Source organism: Macaca fascicularis, chromosome 6 (genome assembly GCF_037993035.2).
Source record: "Macaca fascicularis isolate 582-1 chromosome 6, T2T-MFA8v1.1".
Taxonomy (NCBI): Eukaryota; Metazoa; Chordata; class Mammalia; order Primates; family Cercopithecidae; genus Macaca; species Macaca fascicularis.
This window is the reverse complement of record NC_088380.1, coordinates 43,968,831-43,987,663: the sequence shown is the minus strand read 5'-3', so window position 1 is coordinate 43,987,663 and position 18,833 is coordinate 43,968,831. Positions and strand designations below refer to the sequence as shown.

General features: G+C 37.7%; 1 protein-coding gene across 4 annotated transcripts in view; it reads left to right on the top strand.

Moving 5' to 3' along the window:
* Positions 1 to 18,833, top strand: part of PAIP1 (poly(A) binding protein interacting protein 1) — a 31,074-nt gene that overhangs the window by 2,549 nt on the left and 9,692 nt on the right. For all 4 annotated transcript variants that reach the window (XM_045393691.2, XM_005556847.4, XM_005556846.4 and 1 more), the window contains exons 3-6: positions 7,361 to 7,546; positions 11,845 to 11,957; positions 15,898 to 16,009; positions 17,970 to 18,095. In XM_045393691.2, coding sequence (XP_045249626.1) covers positions 7,361 to 7,546; positions 11,845 to 11,957; positions 15,898 to 16,009; positions 17,970 to 18,095 — 537 coding nt within the window. The remainder of the gene's footprint in view (positions 1 to 7,360; positions 7,547 to 11,844; positions 11,958 to 15,897; positions 16,010 to 17,969; positions 18,096 to 18,833) is intronic.

Here is an 18,833-nt window from a genome sequence, read left to right as displayed (position 1 = left end):
TTTTATAACATTCCATTGCATGAATATATCCCATTTGTCTGACGAACGTTGGTAGCTTTCACTCTTGGGTTATTATGAATAGGGCACATTGTGTGTCTTGCTGGCTGTATGCCTTTATTTCTGTTTGGTATATACCAAGGAGTGGAGTTGCTGGGACTTAGGGTAGCCAGCTTTAGTAGAGACTGCCATGTAGTTTTCCAGAGATTGTTCCACTGTACATTCTGAGTAGTGTATGATTTCCAGTTGCTCTACTTCCTGGTCGACACTTGGTATTTTCTATTTAAGTTTAACCTTTCTGGTGGGCGTATAGTATCTACTTGTGGTTTTAATTTGTATTTCTCTTATAACTGATAATGGCACACCTTTTTTATTACCTCTTTTTGGTTCTCCTTCCATATTTTACAGTAAAAGTATAGAAAAGCTATGTTCCATGTTTTAGATACTCCATGATTCTTACACTGTATAGGAAAAAGCTTTGGGATTGGAAAGAAAAAGATATAGCAGGAAAAGCAATTGATATAGAGTGAAAAAGGCCATCTATCGTGTGAGGCAGGAATGAGAGCATCTTGAGACTTGCCAGAAAATTGTATTTAGCTCACAGAGGAGAAGAACCATTAGAGCGCTATAAGTAGTTGAATAAACTCTTAAGGATGCTTGTTCTAGCAGCCACAAGCAGGTTCCCATTTATTTTCTTCCCTATTGACTTGGGCTATTTTATGATGGAGGTATACAGGGGTGTGTTTGTAACAATCGTGTATCAACTATTTTTACATGGTTCAAGTGACTTTGGGGCTGTAGAGCAGTATATAAAGTAATGTTAGTCCACTTACTTTGAGCCACTGCATCTTTTAGGCATTCCTTGCCATCCTCTTATAGATGAGCACCTCCTGTGCTCAATTTGCCAAAACAGATTGCAGCCTGGCACCTGGAAACCTGTGTGGCCTGCAGGTGTCTTCTCTGGCCCTGAATGGGTTTGTTTTTTCGTTTAGTTGTTTTAATTAATTACCAATACCTAAATTAGATATTAGAAACTTGAATCATAAAATCTGGCCTTAGTGGACTGGCATTGTGATACAGCAAAAATTGGTTGTAGCTGAGTAGAGGCATTCTCTTTAGATGGAGTCTGTGAGCTCTAATTTGCTTTCTGGCTTATTTCATTCATTTGTAATCTACCTGAATTCTACAGGCATTCAGGCTTACTACCCCTATTCTGGTATATTCTCTAGCCTTACTAGTTTACCCTAATCTTCACTCATAGTTAAGGCTAAAAAAGTTTTTCTCGATCCAATTAGCCATAGAACAGCAGAATCCTTTTTTCCCCCTGATTCTTAGGATGAGCTCTTGTTGCAAAGTAAATGTATTCTAGTGGTGGCCATAATCCAAAGTTAGCTACGTTCACTCACTCGTTCAACAAATAGTCAAGTACTTATCATGAGTCAAGCACTGGTGATACAGCAACAAACAAAATGGACAGAAATTCCTGTCTTCATGGATTCTCTGTTCTAGTAGTCTCCTGTCTCAGTTTCCAGACATTTATTGAGTCTGCTTTTGTTCTACACATGAAAATCTGTTTCCTGGTATCCTTTTTCTAACAGCCTTTATGGTAGTCTTCTGCTGTGCTTTCTTAACTCCTTCAAGGCACCAAGCCCTTTTATCTTCAGTTCTTCCTCTAATCCTGCTGCTAGAATTTCCTACTTTCCATGCCTTCTTACCAGTGAGTTGCTATATCCATTTATTCCTGGCCATTGTTTCTTCTCAGACAAACCATTATGCCTTGAATATTTCATCACAGTTCACTTACCAGAGCCAAAAATTTAACATAGGAATTCATAAAGCATTGATTAAGAGACAGAAGTTCCCTCCCTCCCCTGCAAAACGAGCTTTTTTTCTAAGAGAATCCCTCTTCAAGTTACTTCCCAGTTTTTCTTCTGCCTTGCAGTAGTATCATTCTCCAATAGGTAAAATTATTCACTGTCTCTCACTGTTCAAACCTCTGCAGTCTGATCTCCCTAATTATATTGATACTATTTTTGTGACTGATGTTCTTCCGATTTTTAAATTTATCCTCCTAAATCTCATTTTAAAACTTTAAGCACAGTAGGATCTATTCAGTTTATAAGTCCCCATGTGCCAGGTCCTATGCTAGGTGCAAAGGTACCTTTTTAGTCTATCAGAAGCTCCGTCTCATTTTTATAAGAGCTAAGTATTTAAGGTATTAATTTTGTTCTTTTTTCTCTCTGAACATAATCTCCTTCATTCCCAAGACTCCGCAATGATTATCCTCTTCCAGATTTCAACCTATGAATTTATTCTGTAGCATTTGTTGTTGTGAGCACCTCTTCTCCCCTACCTCTTTGGCTTCTGTGGCAGTACTTTCTTTATCCTCCCAATTTGCAGATCATTCCTTTTCCCCTCAGATGACTGTTGGTGATGTTCTTTCTTCCATTTTATTACCTCCTTTGCTAATCCCACCTATTCCCTAGAATCTATCACTTATGTGCTAATAACCCTGACATCTTATTCTTCCTTTGAACTCTAGGCATACATTTTCATTTGTTTGACCACTTCCTGAGGACCTCACATTCAAATGCAAGTATAAAATCTATACACAGTATAAAAATTATCTCATGCGAATCTCTTCTTTCTAACTAGCTGCTTACACTAAGAACTGGGTGGCATATTGACTCACCTCTCCTGCACACCCTTGCCTTAGTTCAATCCAGCTAGCTAAAGTAGTCTTGACTGTATTCACTCTCTGTAGTGTCTGATCAGTTTTGTTTTATTCCCACTGTTTTGTAATAGGTTCTCATCTCTTGACAATGTATATAGAGTACCTACCATGAAAAAGTACATTTTCTAATTGATATTGCTCCCAATCTCCCATAGAATTCTAAGAAAAATAAAACTTGAAAATATCCCTGTTTGGAAGCCATTTGATTCCACATTGAAGACTGAAGAAATTTGTGGCTTTAAAAAATCTGGTGCTAGAGAAGTAATGCAGGCTTTGATTCAAACACGTTGGAGTGCCTGTCTGTTCCAAATACTCTATCCCTCCTTTTTTGCTTAAAATGGCAGGCTCTGGATCCTCTGTTCTGCTATATTCAAAGCAGTTCTACTTTCTTCTTTTACTTATCAGATTTTACATTTTCTTAAGAGAGTTCTGTTGATTTAAAAAAAAAAAAAAAAAAAAGGACTGCAAATCAGTGTTCTAAACAGCATTTTTGCCACAAAGAATGACATTTGATGGAAACAGGAAATTAGTACCTTCAGCTGGGACCCCTACCTTTGCCTTTCTCCTATTCCTTGTCATTAATAGTGGTAGGATACTACAAGTCTATAAAACTAACAACTGTATATCAAAAACTTAAGACTAGTTTTTAGTTATGAAATTCCCATATGTATGTAGTTAACATTAAGTATGTGAATGTGTACAATTATGCCTAACTGCTTTCACAATTTTATAATGTCAATATTTATAATGGGAACATTGTCTCACTCTAGAGGTAAGTACTGTTGTCTCTTGTTTTCTTAAATGGCTATATGATATTCCATTATACAGATACATGATAATGTATTTAACCAATTCCTTGTTAATGGATTGTTACATGGATTTTTTGGCAATGAACATCTTTGTACATAAAGTCAAAATTGGGTTTTAAGCTTTTGTCATTTGAGTTTCACATAGAAGTTAAAAGTATAGGCTTTGTTCTGCCCCCAATTCTAACTAGTTTTGTGACCATGCACAGTCACTTAAGTTGGTGCATGGTCCTTCCTTGCTCAAACCCTCTCCCCCATCCTGTTTTTCCTACTCCCTTAAGAGCCAGTTTCCTTAATTTGGCCCCCAAAGCCCTCTAAGATCTCTCTCCTTATCTGCCTCATTGACCTTACTAGTTACCACCCTTCCTTAGCTTCTGTATTCTATTGTCTTTGTTTTTCAAAGCTATTAGGCCTCCTTGGGGCCTGTGTGCTTTTTGTGCCCTGAGAAAGACAGAGAATGTCTTTCCTTAAATATTTGTATGGCTGGATCTTTTTTTCTTTCTCAGTTTATATATTAACTCTAAGAATCTTTCCTTGGCTTTTTGCTTTTTATTCATTTATTTTTATTTTATTTATTTATTTTTTTGGTAGTATATTTCAACTTCTAAATACGTCTTCCATCATGGGCGATGAGCTCCATGAGAGGAGAGCCTGAGCCTTGTCTGCTTTATTCATGTCATGGCAGTATCCCATCCCCAAGACAGTCTTTGGCACTTAGTAGACACTCAGCAGCCACACCATTTTGAATGAATAACCAAAGTGACTTAACTACTCTGTGCCTGTTTCTTCTGTGAAGGGAGGATAATAATGCTTACCTCAAAATTTTGTAGGTTAAACAAGAGGCAGGCAAAGCCCTTATGGTGTCTATCACATATCTTATATGCAGCTGGTGGCTATTAGCTTATTAATTGGAGTACCATCCTAGGTGCCAAGAAATACAGCTTTGTATCATTCTTTTTGGATGCTTTTTATACTTTAGCCCATTTATGTATGAATATATGGTTTTTACATTTGGAATATGACTCAGTATTCTCCTAGAAATTTAAAATGTAATTCATTTGTTGAGCACTTTGTGCTTTACTATGTGATCTTCACCAGTCTAGGCAAATTTGATTAATTCACTTAATCCTCAGAGTCATAGCTATAATATCTATGATTAGTAAATAATTTCATCAATATTAATACCTCCTATTATAGTAGAGTGTTTAACTTGGGTTCAAATGTGTGACCAAAATTTAATGTATTAGAGTTTATATATCCTTCTATTCAATGAACACTATACGTGAATGAAAAAGGCACATGAATCTGCTATTTCTACAGCTGGTTTTACTTCCTGAGTGCCTCTCATAGTACATGCAACTTTTGCTAAGTATCCCTTCAGTCTCTAAAGATACATAGGCTGGGCATAGTGACTCTTACCTGTAATCCCAGTGCTTTGGGAGGCCGAGGTGGGTGGATCATTTGAGGTCAGGAGTTCGAGACCATCCTGATCAACTGGTGAAACCCCATCTCTACTAAAAATGAAAAAAAAATTAGCTGGGCCTCGTGGTGCATTCCTGTAGCCCCAGTTACTCCGGGAGGCTGAGGCAGGAGAATCGCTTGAACCTGGGAGGCAGAGGTTGCAGTGAGCAAAGATCTTGCCACTGTACTCCAGCCTGGGTGACAGAGCGAGACTCCATCTCAAAATAAATAAAACAAAAAATAAAGATACATAAAAAGTGTACAACATGACCTCCAAATGGTGGTCATTTGAAGTAGTAGCACTATAGTGGTCCGTTTTCATGCTGCTGACAGAGACATACCCGAGACTGGGAAGAAAAAGAAGTTTATTTGGATTTACAGTTCCACAAGTCTGGGGAAGTCTCAGAATCATAGCGGAGGTGAAAGGCACATCTGACATGCAGCACCAAGAGAAAAATGAGGAAGAAGCAAAAGCAGACACCCCTGATAAACCCATCAGATATCTTGAGACTTACTCACTATGACAAGAATAGCACGGGAAAGACTGGCCCCATTGATTCAATCACCTCCCCCTGGGTTTCTCCCACTAACACATGGGAATTCTGGGAGATACAATTCAAGTTGAGATTCAGGTGGGGACACAGCCAAAACCATACCAAGCACCAACAGTAGAGGAACAACTGGACAATTGGTAGTGTTAGTCTTTCTCCTAAGACCGTGTCCTGGGCCAGGCACGGTGGCTCACGCCTGTAATCCCAGCACTTTGGGAGGCCGAGGTGGGCAACACCTGAAGTCAGGAGTTCGAGACCAGCCTGGCCAACATGGTGAAACCCTGTCTCTACTAAAAATACAAAAATTAGCTGGGCATGGTGGCACATGCCTGTAATCCCAGTTACTTGGGAGGCTGAGGTACAAGAATAGCTTGAACCCGGAAGGTGGAGGTTGCAGTGAGCCAAGATCACACCACTGCACTCCAGCCTGGGCGACAGAACAAGACTCTGTCTCAAAAAAAAAAAAAAAAGACTTTCTCCAACGTGGAGCATTTCTAAGGGTGTTTTGACCACATATGACTTTTTTTTTCCTCTATGCACTCACTGACTTTAGAACTTAACCCCTTCACAAAATGCTTCTGTTTTGTAGTCGTAACTTTTTTATGTGACTTTTTTTTTTTTTTTTTTGAGACAGAGTCTCACTCTGTCGCCCAGGCTGGAGTGCAGTGGCCGGATCTCAGCTCACTGCAATCTCCGCCCCCCCCGGGTTTATGCCATTCTCCTGCCTCAGCCTCCCAAGTAGCTGGGACTACAGAAGCCCGCCACCTCGCCCGGCTAGTTTTGTATTTTTTAGTAGAGACGGGGTTTCACTGTGTTAGCCAGGATGGTTGCAATCTCCTGACCTCGTGATCCGCCCGTCTTGGCCTCCCAAAGTGCTGGGATTACAGGCTTGAGCCACCGCCGCGTCCAGCCTATGTGACTTTTCATTTGACTCTGTTTGGAGAAGGTTAAATTTCATCAAGCAATATAGTTATTATTAGATTTTAACTGTTTGGTAAAGTTTAAAGCGCTTTGGGTGGTATTCCAGGCCCTGAGATGTGAAAGTTGCTGCCCAAGTCTATTATCTTTTGTAAAACTCACCCACTCAGCCTCCTGCCATTAATGAAAAGGTTGGGAACTGCCAAAGGTGACAGTGGTGGAAACCACATTAGCTGGAAACTACTGCTGCTATCAAGGTTTTGTTAGAAACCTGGATGTAGCAGCCAAAAGATCTCCTTCCATTTACACTATAATGAAATTTTAGTTACTCGAGCAACTTTGTGCATTTCTTTGCCCTTGGGGATTAACAGATGATAAAACTTACTAGGTTTTTGTGTTTTTTCCCCCCCAATAAAAAAGTTGTCAAACATCTGCAGAAATACAGAGTATTTGGTATAATGAATCCTCATGGCCTCAACAGTAAGCTACATGTGGCCATTCTTGTTTTTATATCCCTAGTCCACACTTCCCCTTCCATTTTGAAGCAAATCCTAGATCTTATTTCATTCGTAAATAGATCCGATTCTTAATTTTTGTATTGGCACTGTACTGATATATTGGTTTAAACTTTATTTCTCAGCCGTCTTAGAAGTTGACCCAGAATGAGAAGACAATTCCCTATTCTGCTAAACAGAACCTTTCTGCTGTTAATATTATAACATTTCAGCTTTTAGGCAAGGAAGAAAAATAGCTCAATTGACAATTTCATTGATGAACGTAAATTTTTATCATGTGAAGGATCTTTAAAAAAGCATTTGTGCTAGAGACATAGCACTTTGTGTGTTTCAGCCAGTTGCATAGATTAAAATTTTTTTTTCATTTTTGATCCATAGGAATCCTATGAGGATGGTTGTGAGGATTATCCTACTCTGTCAGAATATGTTCAGGATTTTTTGAATCATCTTACAGAGCAGCCTGGCAGTTTTGAAACTGAAATTGAACAGTTTGCAGAGACCCTGAATGGTTGCGTTACAACAGATGATGCTTTGCAAGAACTTGTGGAACTCATCTATCAACAGGTATGTTGGCTTATAGCATGAAATGACCTTCAGATAGCTTCCTTGAAGCCCAAGGATAGTGGCTACTCCTTGAGGGAGACCAGATTCATGATCACCTGCCTCCACACTTAACTCTTTATAGTTTCTGGGAGTTCTAAGTCTGTCTTGTATAAAATTCCTGTAGTTAGGGATCAAAGGGCAGAGCCAGACTGGATTGCAAGTTCACCTGTGTAGTCAAGGTTCTATAGGCAGTATTCACCTGTTCGGCCAAAGCTCTATACAGGCAGTGTAGTATAGAAGGTGATATGGGCACTGAAAAGGAAGGCTACATAAGTGCCACCCACCCAAGTAAACCCTGCCCCTTGTTTTGCAGGCTCTGAGATTAGCAGTACCAGAAAAGACTGCAATTCTTTTCCGCTATGTGTTGAATTGAATAGTAGTATTAGAGTAAGGGAGGAAAAAAATTAAGAGAATTTGCTTGCCTCATAAATAAGTCTTTAAAAAAAGAAAGCCAGACCATAAAACGTCCTGTCTTGAGTCTTAACATTTCTACTTGTCTTTGCTTTCTTTTAAAATTTAAGGATTTCATCTTAATTCCTTGAAAATCTAATTTAGTCAATTGAAATTGTTTCATTATACAACATTTAGTTTTGATCCCAGTATATTGGTCATTAGCATATTAACACTTTTTTTTTTTTTTTTGATATGGAGCCTTGCCCTCTCTCCCAGGCTGGAGTGCAGTGGTGCAATCTCAGCTCCCTGCAACCTCCACCTCCTGGGTTCAAGCAATTCTCCTGCCTCAGCCTCCCAGGTAGCTGAGATTACAGGTGTGCACCACCATGCCCAGCTAATTTTTGTATTTTTGATAGAGACAGGGTTCCACCATGTTGACCAGGCTGGTCTCGAACTCATGACCTCAAGTGATCAGCTTGCCTTGGTCTCCCAAAATGCTGGGATTATAGACATGAGCCACACCTGGCCTCATTAATGCTATTTTAAAAGTGAAAAATACAGTAGACAACACTGGCTTAACACAAACTTAGTGTGAGACTGGTCAAAAAAAATGGGCCATGATCAGAAATGTAAACTTTAGGTTCTTTAATTCATTGCTACAAGAGCAACTCAAATTTGGAATATATGGAAGGGAGATTATAATGCAAATTAATGATTATTTTCTATCCTAATGTTTCATTTGGCTGCTTTTCCAAGTTATTCTGGATGGTTACTGGACCCCAAGACTACCTAGCCAACTGTCAGGTTTGAGGAAGTACCTGAGATGTTAGGAAGACAGAACTGCACGATTTGTTCTCATTTCTGCTTTTTGCCGATAAATAGATTGAAAAGGAATATGAGATAAGAAAATGAAACAAATATATTTATTTCTTGTTGCCTTTCTGGCTTCCTCCACTATTCAGTTTCAGTTACTCAGTAGTCTGCATTATACTTATTCAGGGCTGGACAAAGGGTCAGTAACCTGATAAGCTTCAACTATTTCTCTGATTGTCAAATATGTAGTCAATATACTTAATGTTTTAATATTCTATGATCAATGATGCATAGGTTTATCAATAGCTGCTAAGTTTCATTGAGGTAATTTATGGAAATGTACTCATAGCAACTAACAACAAGGACGTATTATAAAAGATGACAGATTAAACACACATTCAGCTTTGATACCTCCCAAACACCACTAAAATGACACTATGGGGATATTTAAAAGGCACATAAGGACAGAGAAGAGGAAAAAAAAAAAAGCACTAGTTTTGAAGACTAGAAAGCAGGTGGGTTAGTGGTACTTGACTTGGCAGATCCAAGCCAGTGGTGGTAAAGCTGAGAATCACCCTGATTTGCAGTGCAAAACCTAAAAGGTTCTAGAATAAGGATGGAATGAGACTAAAAGGATTGCTTGAGAATCTAAAAAGTTAGACCATCTAGATCTTTTTACACTGACCAGCCAGTTTGAAATTTTGTTGTAACCCTTCTTATGAAATTAACAAAGGAGGTACTCTGTCAAAAAGAGGAATTATGCCATGGATGAAGACATGGGAACTAGGAAAAGGAACTTTACAGGAGAGACTAAGTGAGCTGTCCAGATGATGGTTCAAAGGAGATCTCAAAACAATAATGGCATGCATAGTAGGTCTGAAGCAGCCAGGCTTCACTGGACTAGGTCAGAAGACTCTAGGAAAGACTTCCGTAATAAGATGAGCACATCTGCTGTAAAATATGAGAAGAAATTGACAGACTAGTGAGTTTAGGGATAAATCAATGAGAAGAATATAAAAATGTAGGAAAAACTGAGTCTAGGGAAAACAAAGTTGTGCAGAAAAAAGGTAAAAGCAGTGTAATGCAAGATTCAGCTATAAATGAAAACACAGCAAATGAATAAAATCATAACCATACTGTGATAGTAGGAAACAGTAGAGTGGGGTGAAATTAAGCAGAGTGAAAGCTAAAAGCTCATCTTCCATGATGGGAAATTGTAAGTCGAGTATCTCTTATCTGAAATGCTTGGGATTTCAAGTGTTTCAGATGTTGGATTTTTGTAGATTTAGGATATACAGTATATAATGAGACACCTCAGGGAGGATACCTAAGTATATTACAGCTGAAGGGGGTTGACAGGGTCTTTTTTCCTTTGGGGATGCTGAATAAATTATGTGTTGTACACCTGTGTTTTGACTGACCTGTCACATGAGGTCAGGTGTGGAATTTTCCACTTCTTTTTGGCATTATGTGGGCACTCGCATTTTCTGATTTTGGAGGATTTTGGATTTTTGAACTAGGGATGCTCCAGTTGCAGTAAGAAATAAAAAAGCTAAAACATCTAAACTGAAAAAGTATGTAGTGTGGAGATAACGCGGGTTAAAATATTTTTAGCTGAAGGAGTCAAAAGTGGTTGTCTTTGGGAGTAAAACTGGTGTGTAAGTAGGGAAGCAGGAAACTGTTGAATGACAAGCCTTGTGGAACTTGTCTTTAAATCATGTGTTATAACATTAAAAAGAAGCTAAAGGAAAACATGCAGTGCCAATAATGGGAAAAGTGTAAGTATGAACTTTAAGTCTTGGGTACCAGCTAAACATACATGATGTCAGGAGAAATCACTCTTTCTCTCTTAATGTGACATGTACTGGCCCCATGTGAGCAAGGAAATAATTAGAAATAAAAATTACTAAGTAGACCCAACATAGGGTCAGAGGGGCAGCAGGACATTTGTTAGATCTCGATTCTATGTTCGATTACCTTTGTGGCCAAATCCCCTAACTTTTTCTTTTTTTCTTTCTTCTTCTTTTTTTTTTTTTTTTTAAAGACGGGGCTTTGTTTTGTCACGCACACTAGAGTGTGCAGCCTTGAACTCCTGCACTCAAGTGATCATTCCACCTCAGCCTCCAGTGTAGCTGAGACTACAGTGCGTGCTACCCTACCCAGCTAATTTTTAAAATTTTTTATAGAGATGGTAGTCACACTTTGTTGACTAGACTGGTCTTAAACTCATGGCCTCAAGTGATCCTCTGACCTTGGCCTTCCAGAGTACTAGGATTACAGGCATGAGCCACTGTCCCTGGCTTCTTAACCTTTTAATGTGTGTTTTCTTACCTTATATTAGATTGTAAACTATATTCTCCACTATTCTTTAGAAATTGCTATTAAACTTGCTGAACACTGCTTCAGTTATATCACACAATCTTTGATGTGTAGTGTTTTCTTACTGTCTTTTTTTTTTCTTTTTTTAAGTAGCTTAGCTGTTTTCATTTCCTCTTTACCCAGTCATTCTTGGAGCATTCTTTAAGTGTCAGTTGCTTGTGCCAGGTACCATTAATCACCTCTTTAAAGTCTAACTGAAGCTCAGAAAGGTTTATTGATATCCAAAGTCATGAAGAAGAATGCCAGGGAATCTTGTCCTGGACTGCCAAACACTAAAGTCTGTGCTTTCCTGCCTCAAGAAGCCCCACTGCTCAACAGTTGGGCAATATTCTCATTCATAATTGTCACTGTGCAGTTGTGGCCATGTACAGATTTTCTGCAAAAAAAAAAAATGGGTTAGCACAGGAGACATTGTCTCTTTGCTTTCTGGTAGCCTCAGGTAACCGATGGGTTTTTTTCTTTTTTTTTTTTTTTTCTTTTGGAGTTATTGTGGTTCTTGCTGTAAGGTTGGGAGGGAAAGTGAACTTAATTTCCTTAAGCTTAACAATGACAAAAGGCTTGTATATATGGTCAGTTTGGTGAGTCAATTTTTTTCTCTTTAGAATGTTGCTGTTAAGGATTTGCATTAATAATGATGTACCTATGTCATATGACACTTTTCTTCTTTTTAAAAGGCCACGTCTATCCCAAATTTTTCTTATATGGGAGCTCGCCTGTGTAATTACCTGTCCCATCATCTGACAATTAGCCCACAGAGTGGCAACTTCCGCCAATTGCTACTTCAAAGGTGAGTGTAAATGTGAAATTAAAGGAAAACTACTAAATATACTAGAATTTAACCATTCCTCAGACCATATATTACAGAAAGCTGCAGGAAAGAATAGGGCAGCCCATTCTTATGTGCATTATATTTGAAGTTTATAGTTCAATATACCAGTCTTTTTTCTGTAATGGTCTGTGAATTTGATTTGTGTTTAGAAAGGCCTTCCTTTTCCAAGATCTTAAAAATAAACACCTATGTAATTCTTATTACTGTGGTAGCTTTGGTTTGAATAAGGATTTAATTTTATTTAGATTAGAGTAAAAATGAATAATCCATTTTTCCTTATTGATTTGAACTGCCACTTTTATCACACTGCATTATTTGGGTTTTGATTCTGGATTTTCATTCCATTTATCACTTATTCTGTTCCTTTTTATTACCATACAATCGCTATTAAAAAGCTTTTCTTTTTTTTTTTTTTTTTTTGACAGAGTCTCACTTTGTCTCCCAGCCTGGAGTGCAGTGGTACGATCTCAGCTCACTGCAACCTCTGCCTCCCAGGTTCAAGTGATTATTCTGCCTCAGCCTACCCAGTAGCTGGGGCTACAGGCACCTGCCACCATGCCCAGCTAATTTTTGTATTTTTAGTAGAGATGGGGTTTCACCATGTTGGTCAGGCTGGTCTCAAACTCCTGACCTCAGGTGATCCACCCGCCTTGTCCTCCCCAAGTTCTGGGATTACAGACGTGAGCCACCCCCCCTGCCAAAAGCTATAATTTTTTAAAACATCTTAGGGTAATTATTGTTTTGTTCATTTTCTGGAATTTTCCCCCCCTCCGAGACCGAGTCATGCTCTGTCACCCAGGCTGGAGTGCAGTGGCTCAATCTTGGCTCACTGCAACCTCTACCTCCGAGACTCAAGCGATTCTCGTGCCTCGGCCTCCCGAGTAGCTAGGATGATAAGTGCGTACCACCATGCCCAGCTAATTTTTGTATTTTTAGTAGAGATGGGGTTCACCGTGTTGGCCAGGCTGGTCTCGAACTCCTGACCTCAAGTATTCATCCACCTCAGCCTCTCAAAGTGCTGGGATTACAGGCATCAGCCACCATACCCAGCCTGTCGAATATTCTTTGCTATGCTTGTTTCGTCCAATGAACTTTAGAATCAGTATTTGAAATTACACAAGTCTTGTTAGTATATGTTAGATATTTTGGAGATAATACTCAATTTATAAGCTAATTTAGGGAAAACTAGTTTTCTTATAATTTGATGTCTTCAATAACAAGGTTATCTTCAAGTTTATTATAGTTTGTCCATTAGTTTTTTTAAGTTACTTTTAATGCTTGCAAAGCATTCCATTGTGTGGTTAAACTGCAGTGGAACAGAATAAAGATTCTAGAAGTATACCCCAGAGACCTTTGAAAATTCAAGCTGTTGATAAAAAGATAAATTGTGCTGGTAGCATAACTGGATAGTCATTTGGGAAAAAAAGATGAGTTCCTGTGTCACTCTCTGTGCTAAAATCCCAAATATGTCAGAGACTTAAAAGTGAAATGATAGGCCGGGCGCAGTGGCTCACACCTGTAATCCCAGCACTTTGGGAGGCCGAGGCGGGTGGATCACGAGATCAGGAGATTGAGGCCATCCTGGCTAATATGGTGAAACCCCATCTCTACTAAAAATACAAAAAAAAAAAAAAAAAAACTAAAAATACTATATATATTAGCTGGGCGTGGTGGCGGGCACCTGTGGCCCAGCTACACGGGAGACTGAGGAGGAGAAAGGCGTGAACCTGGGAGGCGGAGGTTGCAGTGAGCCGAGATCGCGCCACTGCACTCCAGCCTGGGTGACAGAGCCAGACTCCGTCTCAAAAATAATAATAATAATAATAATAAAAATACTTGGAATGGCCCAAAACAGTTTCGAAAAATACAGATGACAAAGTTATAAAAAGATATCTAACCATACTTAAAGAAACACAAATTGTAGCTTCTGTAAAGATTCAAAGTGGGTACTTGTAGGTGGTGGGATGCCAGGAATGCTCACTCATGTTTTTCAGTGCTTCTCACCTGCCGCTGTGCCTTAGAGTTACCTGAATACTTAAAGCCGAGATCCTGTCTGAACCATTTGAAATTCTGGTGTAATTAGATGACGTGGAGCTAGGGCATGATTTTTTAAAGCTTCCCAAGTGATTCTACTGTATAGCTATGATTGAGACCCACTCTTCTATTCTCGTTGACTGTTACCCACCATATGTGCTTCTATAGTACTGTAATCCTGTCAAAGATAATAATGTAAAGAAAGCAGAGCATAATTCTACCTCTTTAAAAAATATATACATACTTTGAAAAAGATGGAATGGAAGTTACCTTCACAGCAGTTATCTCTTGTTTTTAGTGGTATTACAGGTGACTTTGTTCTTTATACTTTTTCTGTTTTAACCTTTCCAAAATAAACGTACATTTCTTTTACAATTGAAAATCTTTAGCTTAAAACGTTTGACTTTTCACCTAGTCAATTATGTAGGTATTTATGTTTGCATGTACATAATCGTTTCCTAACGTACAATCTGTCATAGCATTTTATGAAAAAAGTTATTTCATCAACTCTTGCCAACAAAGTTGTAACAGAAAGAAAAGCAGCCAACAGGTGTTTTTACATAACTGATTTGGCATTAATTAACAGATCTCTTCCATTATTAACCAGAATGTACTATCTATAAATATCCCAACTTTTTTCTGATGAGGAATTTAATATGTACAAGATAACAAATATCTTACCACGTTTGACTCAAACAGAAGATGTTGCTCAGTTAATATACCTTGTAAACATTGGAATTGGCCACATAAGGCACAGTAAGCTGTGCTGGGGTTTCGTGGTTGACAAACTGACCCAGAGTCAATTACTGAACAAGAGGTAGTTTATTTTTTCTTTATTAAAAATTTTTTACAAAGTCAACCTAAACTGGCTGCATGGAAACCATTCAGTACCCATAGCTTTTCCCTTTGTCTTTAAAAGGAAAACTGTCAAAACCAGTTTTATAAAACAAGTTACTTTCCCAGAGTTTTCTCACCTTATCAATAAAGATTAAAAATACTTAATAACAAAATGATAAACTTTTACAGTCCAGTTTTAAAATCTATTTTAGTAACAATATCTGACACCGTAATTCACTTATGAAGGCAGTGACAGGGTTATTGTGCCTAGTTTAGTTACCTTGTAGGAACTATGACTGACAATAAGCTCCAAGAAGAGGATTTCTTCTTTTTGTCATCTGTGTGAAGCAAATGGGTCAAGTCAGGGGCAAACAGAGCAAGGAAAAATCAGTTATTTGAAGCTGTCAGTCTCGTTGGAAATAGAGAACAAGTCCGGTGCTTTCTAATTGTGGTTTTAATGGGGGAATTTTTTCCTCACATGAATACTTCTCTGATACGTATAATGGAAATTACAAGAATAACGGACTTAATTCATTTTATTTTCAATTGGAGGCTGTGTGCATGTGTGTGTGTGTGTGTGTGTGTGTGTGTGTGTGTGTATGTGTTTGTCTGTCTGTATTTAAAGATCCTTTTCAAAGTTGTAGTATAAAAAAATTTACAGAGACATGTAAAATCAGTGCTTTCTTAGTAAAAAACCTGTAAGACAAATAAGGTGAGGCTCCCTCTCCCTTCTTTGGTGCTGCCAGTATGCTGTGAATCTGATTATACATGTGTTGCTTAAACATATTACAAATTTGATAAAAATAGTTGAAAATAAAACTGTCAGTTTTTTCAAACTGGGAGTCTTAGTACAAAAACATGATGTATAATCTAGCCTCTTCAATAAGCAGTTTCTTTATTGTAGAAAGAGCATTGGGACATTGTCCTTGCCTCTTGCTGTGGACAACCAAACTGACAAATGGTTATCTTGTTTGACTATTTAAAAAGCAAAGCAATGTGAGATTATAAAAGATATGTCTTTAATTAGATGTCGCACTGAATATGAAGTTAAAGATCAAGCTGCAAAAGGGGATGAAGTTACTCGAAAACGATTTCATGCATTTGTACTCTTTCTGGGAGAACTTTATCTTAACCTGGAGGTGAGAAGTTTTTCTTTTGTTAAGTACTAACAAGGCCTGAGAACATAAGTTGATCTCAATGAGGAATTTGTGTTCATATTGTATTTTTACAACCTGAAGAGTGAAATGAAGGAGGAAAGAAAACATGTTTCAGCACCTACGTTTACTGGACCGTCTGTCCATAACATTTGCTCATGGGCAGGATGTTGGGAAATAATTACTGAGGTAAAAGTCTGCATGCTTTAGGAAGCTGTGGTTTACATGCAAATTTAAGTTCTTGAGATATCAACAGTAATACCTTTTTGAATTCTTGCATCTTATATGTTAATACGTTTAGTATGTTGACTTTCAGATGGTGGTTCAAAGCAATTTACTCTGCAGAACTCTGAGTGAAAAGAGAGACTAGGCTTTTCACTCTAATTCACCCAAATAGTTTTTTAAAAAATGTTTTTTAATTGACAAATTATGGTACACAACACTTTGATATATGTATACATCGTAGAATGGCTAAATCAAGCTATTTAACATATGCATTATTTTACTTTTTTGTTGTTGTTAAGAACACTTAAAATTTTTAGCAGTTTTCATGTATACAATATATTGTTAACTATAGTCATCATGATGTACAAGAGATCTCTTGAACTTATTCCCCCTAACTGAAATTTTGTGTCCTTTGACCAACATCTCCCCAATCCCCCAACCCCTAAGAATAGTTACTTTTGTCCTATTTTATATGTTAATCTTCCACATAAAAATGCATTTGTACGAAGTCTACAGCTAAACGTATTTATAAATTTGAGTGGTATACTTAAGTATATGCTTGTTAGTAGGCAATAGAAGTGCTGCATTCAGCACAGCATTATTACTGTGTAATGGATTTGCTTGAATTTTTTTTTTTTTTTTTTTTTTTTTTTGGCGGGGACAGAGTCTCGCTCTGTTGCCCAGGCTGGAGTGCAGTGACGTGATCTCGGCTCACTACAACCTCCACCTCCCAGGTTCAAGTGGTTCTCCTGCTTCAGCCTTCTGAGCAGCTGGGATTACAGGCACGTAACACCACGCCTGGCTGATATTTATATTTTTAGTAGAGTTGGGATTTCACCATGTTGGCCAGGCTGGTCTCAAACTCCTGACCTCAGGTGCTGCCCGCCTCAGCCTCCCGGAGTGCTGGGATTACAGGCATGAGCCACCACGCCCAGCCTCTGCTTGATTTTTTAAATTAGTGAATCTCAGATATAAGCTTATACCTTTATACTCTGATTTGAGAACCTAAGATCATAAATGCCATAATATCAGAAACATCATAAGACAATGTGAATCTATCAAATGTGCATCTCAGTCATTGTATCTAAAAGGTCTATGTCCAGTCCAGAGCCTTACTATGCCTTTTTATCACAGGTGGACTTAGTTTTTTGAAAATCTTATGCCATGTTCTTTTTCAGTCTAATTTTTGTTTAAGCCAAAATATGAACAGCAGTCTAAAATAAGAATACTGCTGAGCATTTTCTATATGGAGATAATGATGCTAGGTCTATGGGGGATGTAAAGATAAGGTTTAGTTCCTGCACCTAAAATTCTTCTACCCAGTGATACAAGATACATATACCACTCTGATGCAAAACAGAATATTTTAAAATATTTTAAAAGCAGAATAAAATGCTGTGTGTTCAAAAAAAGTGGTAGTTGAACAAACTAGAGAAAGCTTTATGAAGCAGTAACATCAAAGTGGCCTTAAATTATGCTGACTCTGTGATAAATGGATATTAAATTTTACCCATAGCTTACCAGTTTTATTAGAGGTCTTAGTTACATATAAAGTAATTCTAAGTCTGTGAAGATATCAGAGTGTATTCCGATGACTTTTGTCATTTAGCTAAAACACTTATTTTGCCAACGCCTTGTTCATTTATGTATCTGTATTATATTTTGGCATCATTCCTTTTGTTTTTTTCTCTTTTTTTTTTTTTTTTTTTGGTCCCAAAAGATCAAGGGAACAAATGGACAGGTTACAAGAGCAGATATTCTTCAGGTTGGTCTTCGAGAATTGCTGAATGCCCTCTTTTCTAATCCTATGGATGACAATTTAATTTGTGCAGTAAAATTATTGAAGGTAGGTTTTTTTTTTTTAATTATTTAACTAATTTACCTATTATGATTTAGAGGAAGGGAAGTCTGTATAGTATTCAAATGAATTTAAGATTAAGTTATTACTTTAAGGTAAATATTGACATTTTACTTTTTCCCAATTATTTTGGAAAAGCAAGATATACTTACTATGTAATATGTGAAGCAAGTTCAGAAGTGAAAAATGGAAGTCCTTTACACCATTTCCATTTGCAAATTCTGTCTTCTTCCCTTCTTATCTCTGTATATGTGCTCTTATTAAATAAGATCTTACTCTGTTTTGGCTTTTTTTTGTTTTTGCCACCTAATGAAACATCTTAAATTTTTCCATGGCACACACAATAAAAGAGGTATCTCTTATTGAATAACTTCCTAGTATTCTGTCGTATGCATATGCATTGTTTATTCATTCCATAACATTTATCAATGTTTATTGATGAATATTTGGATTATTTTCAGTTTAGCCACTACAACATTGCTTGTAATATTTCCTCTTGTCTTTATATGTGCAGATACTTTTGTAGGTTAAATTCTTAAACACAGATTTGGTGAGTCGATGAGCATATGTACTTTACGACAAGTAATGGCTAATTTGCCTTCCAAATGCTGAACCAGAGTATAGCCCCATCAGCAGAATGAGTACATCTCTTTCTACATCCTTATAGTGATGGATATAGTCAATCTTGGTTTTTGTTTTGTCATAGATGATTCTAAGCATTTCTTC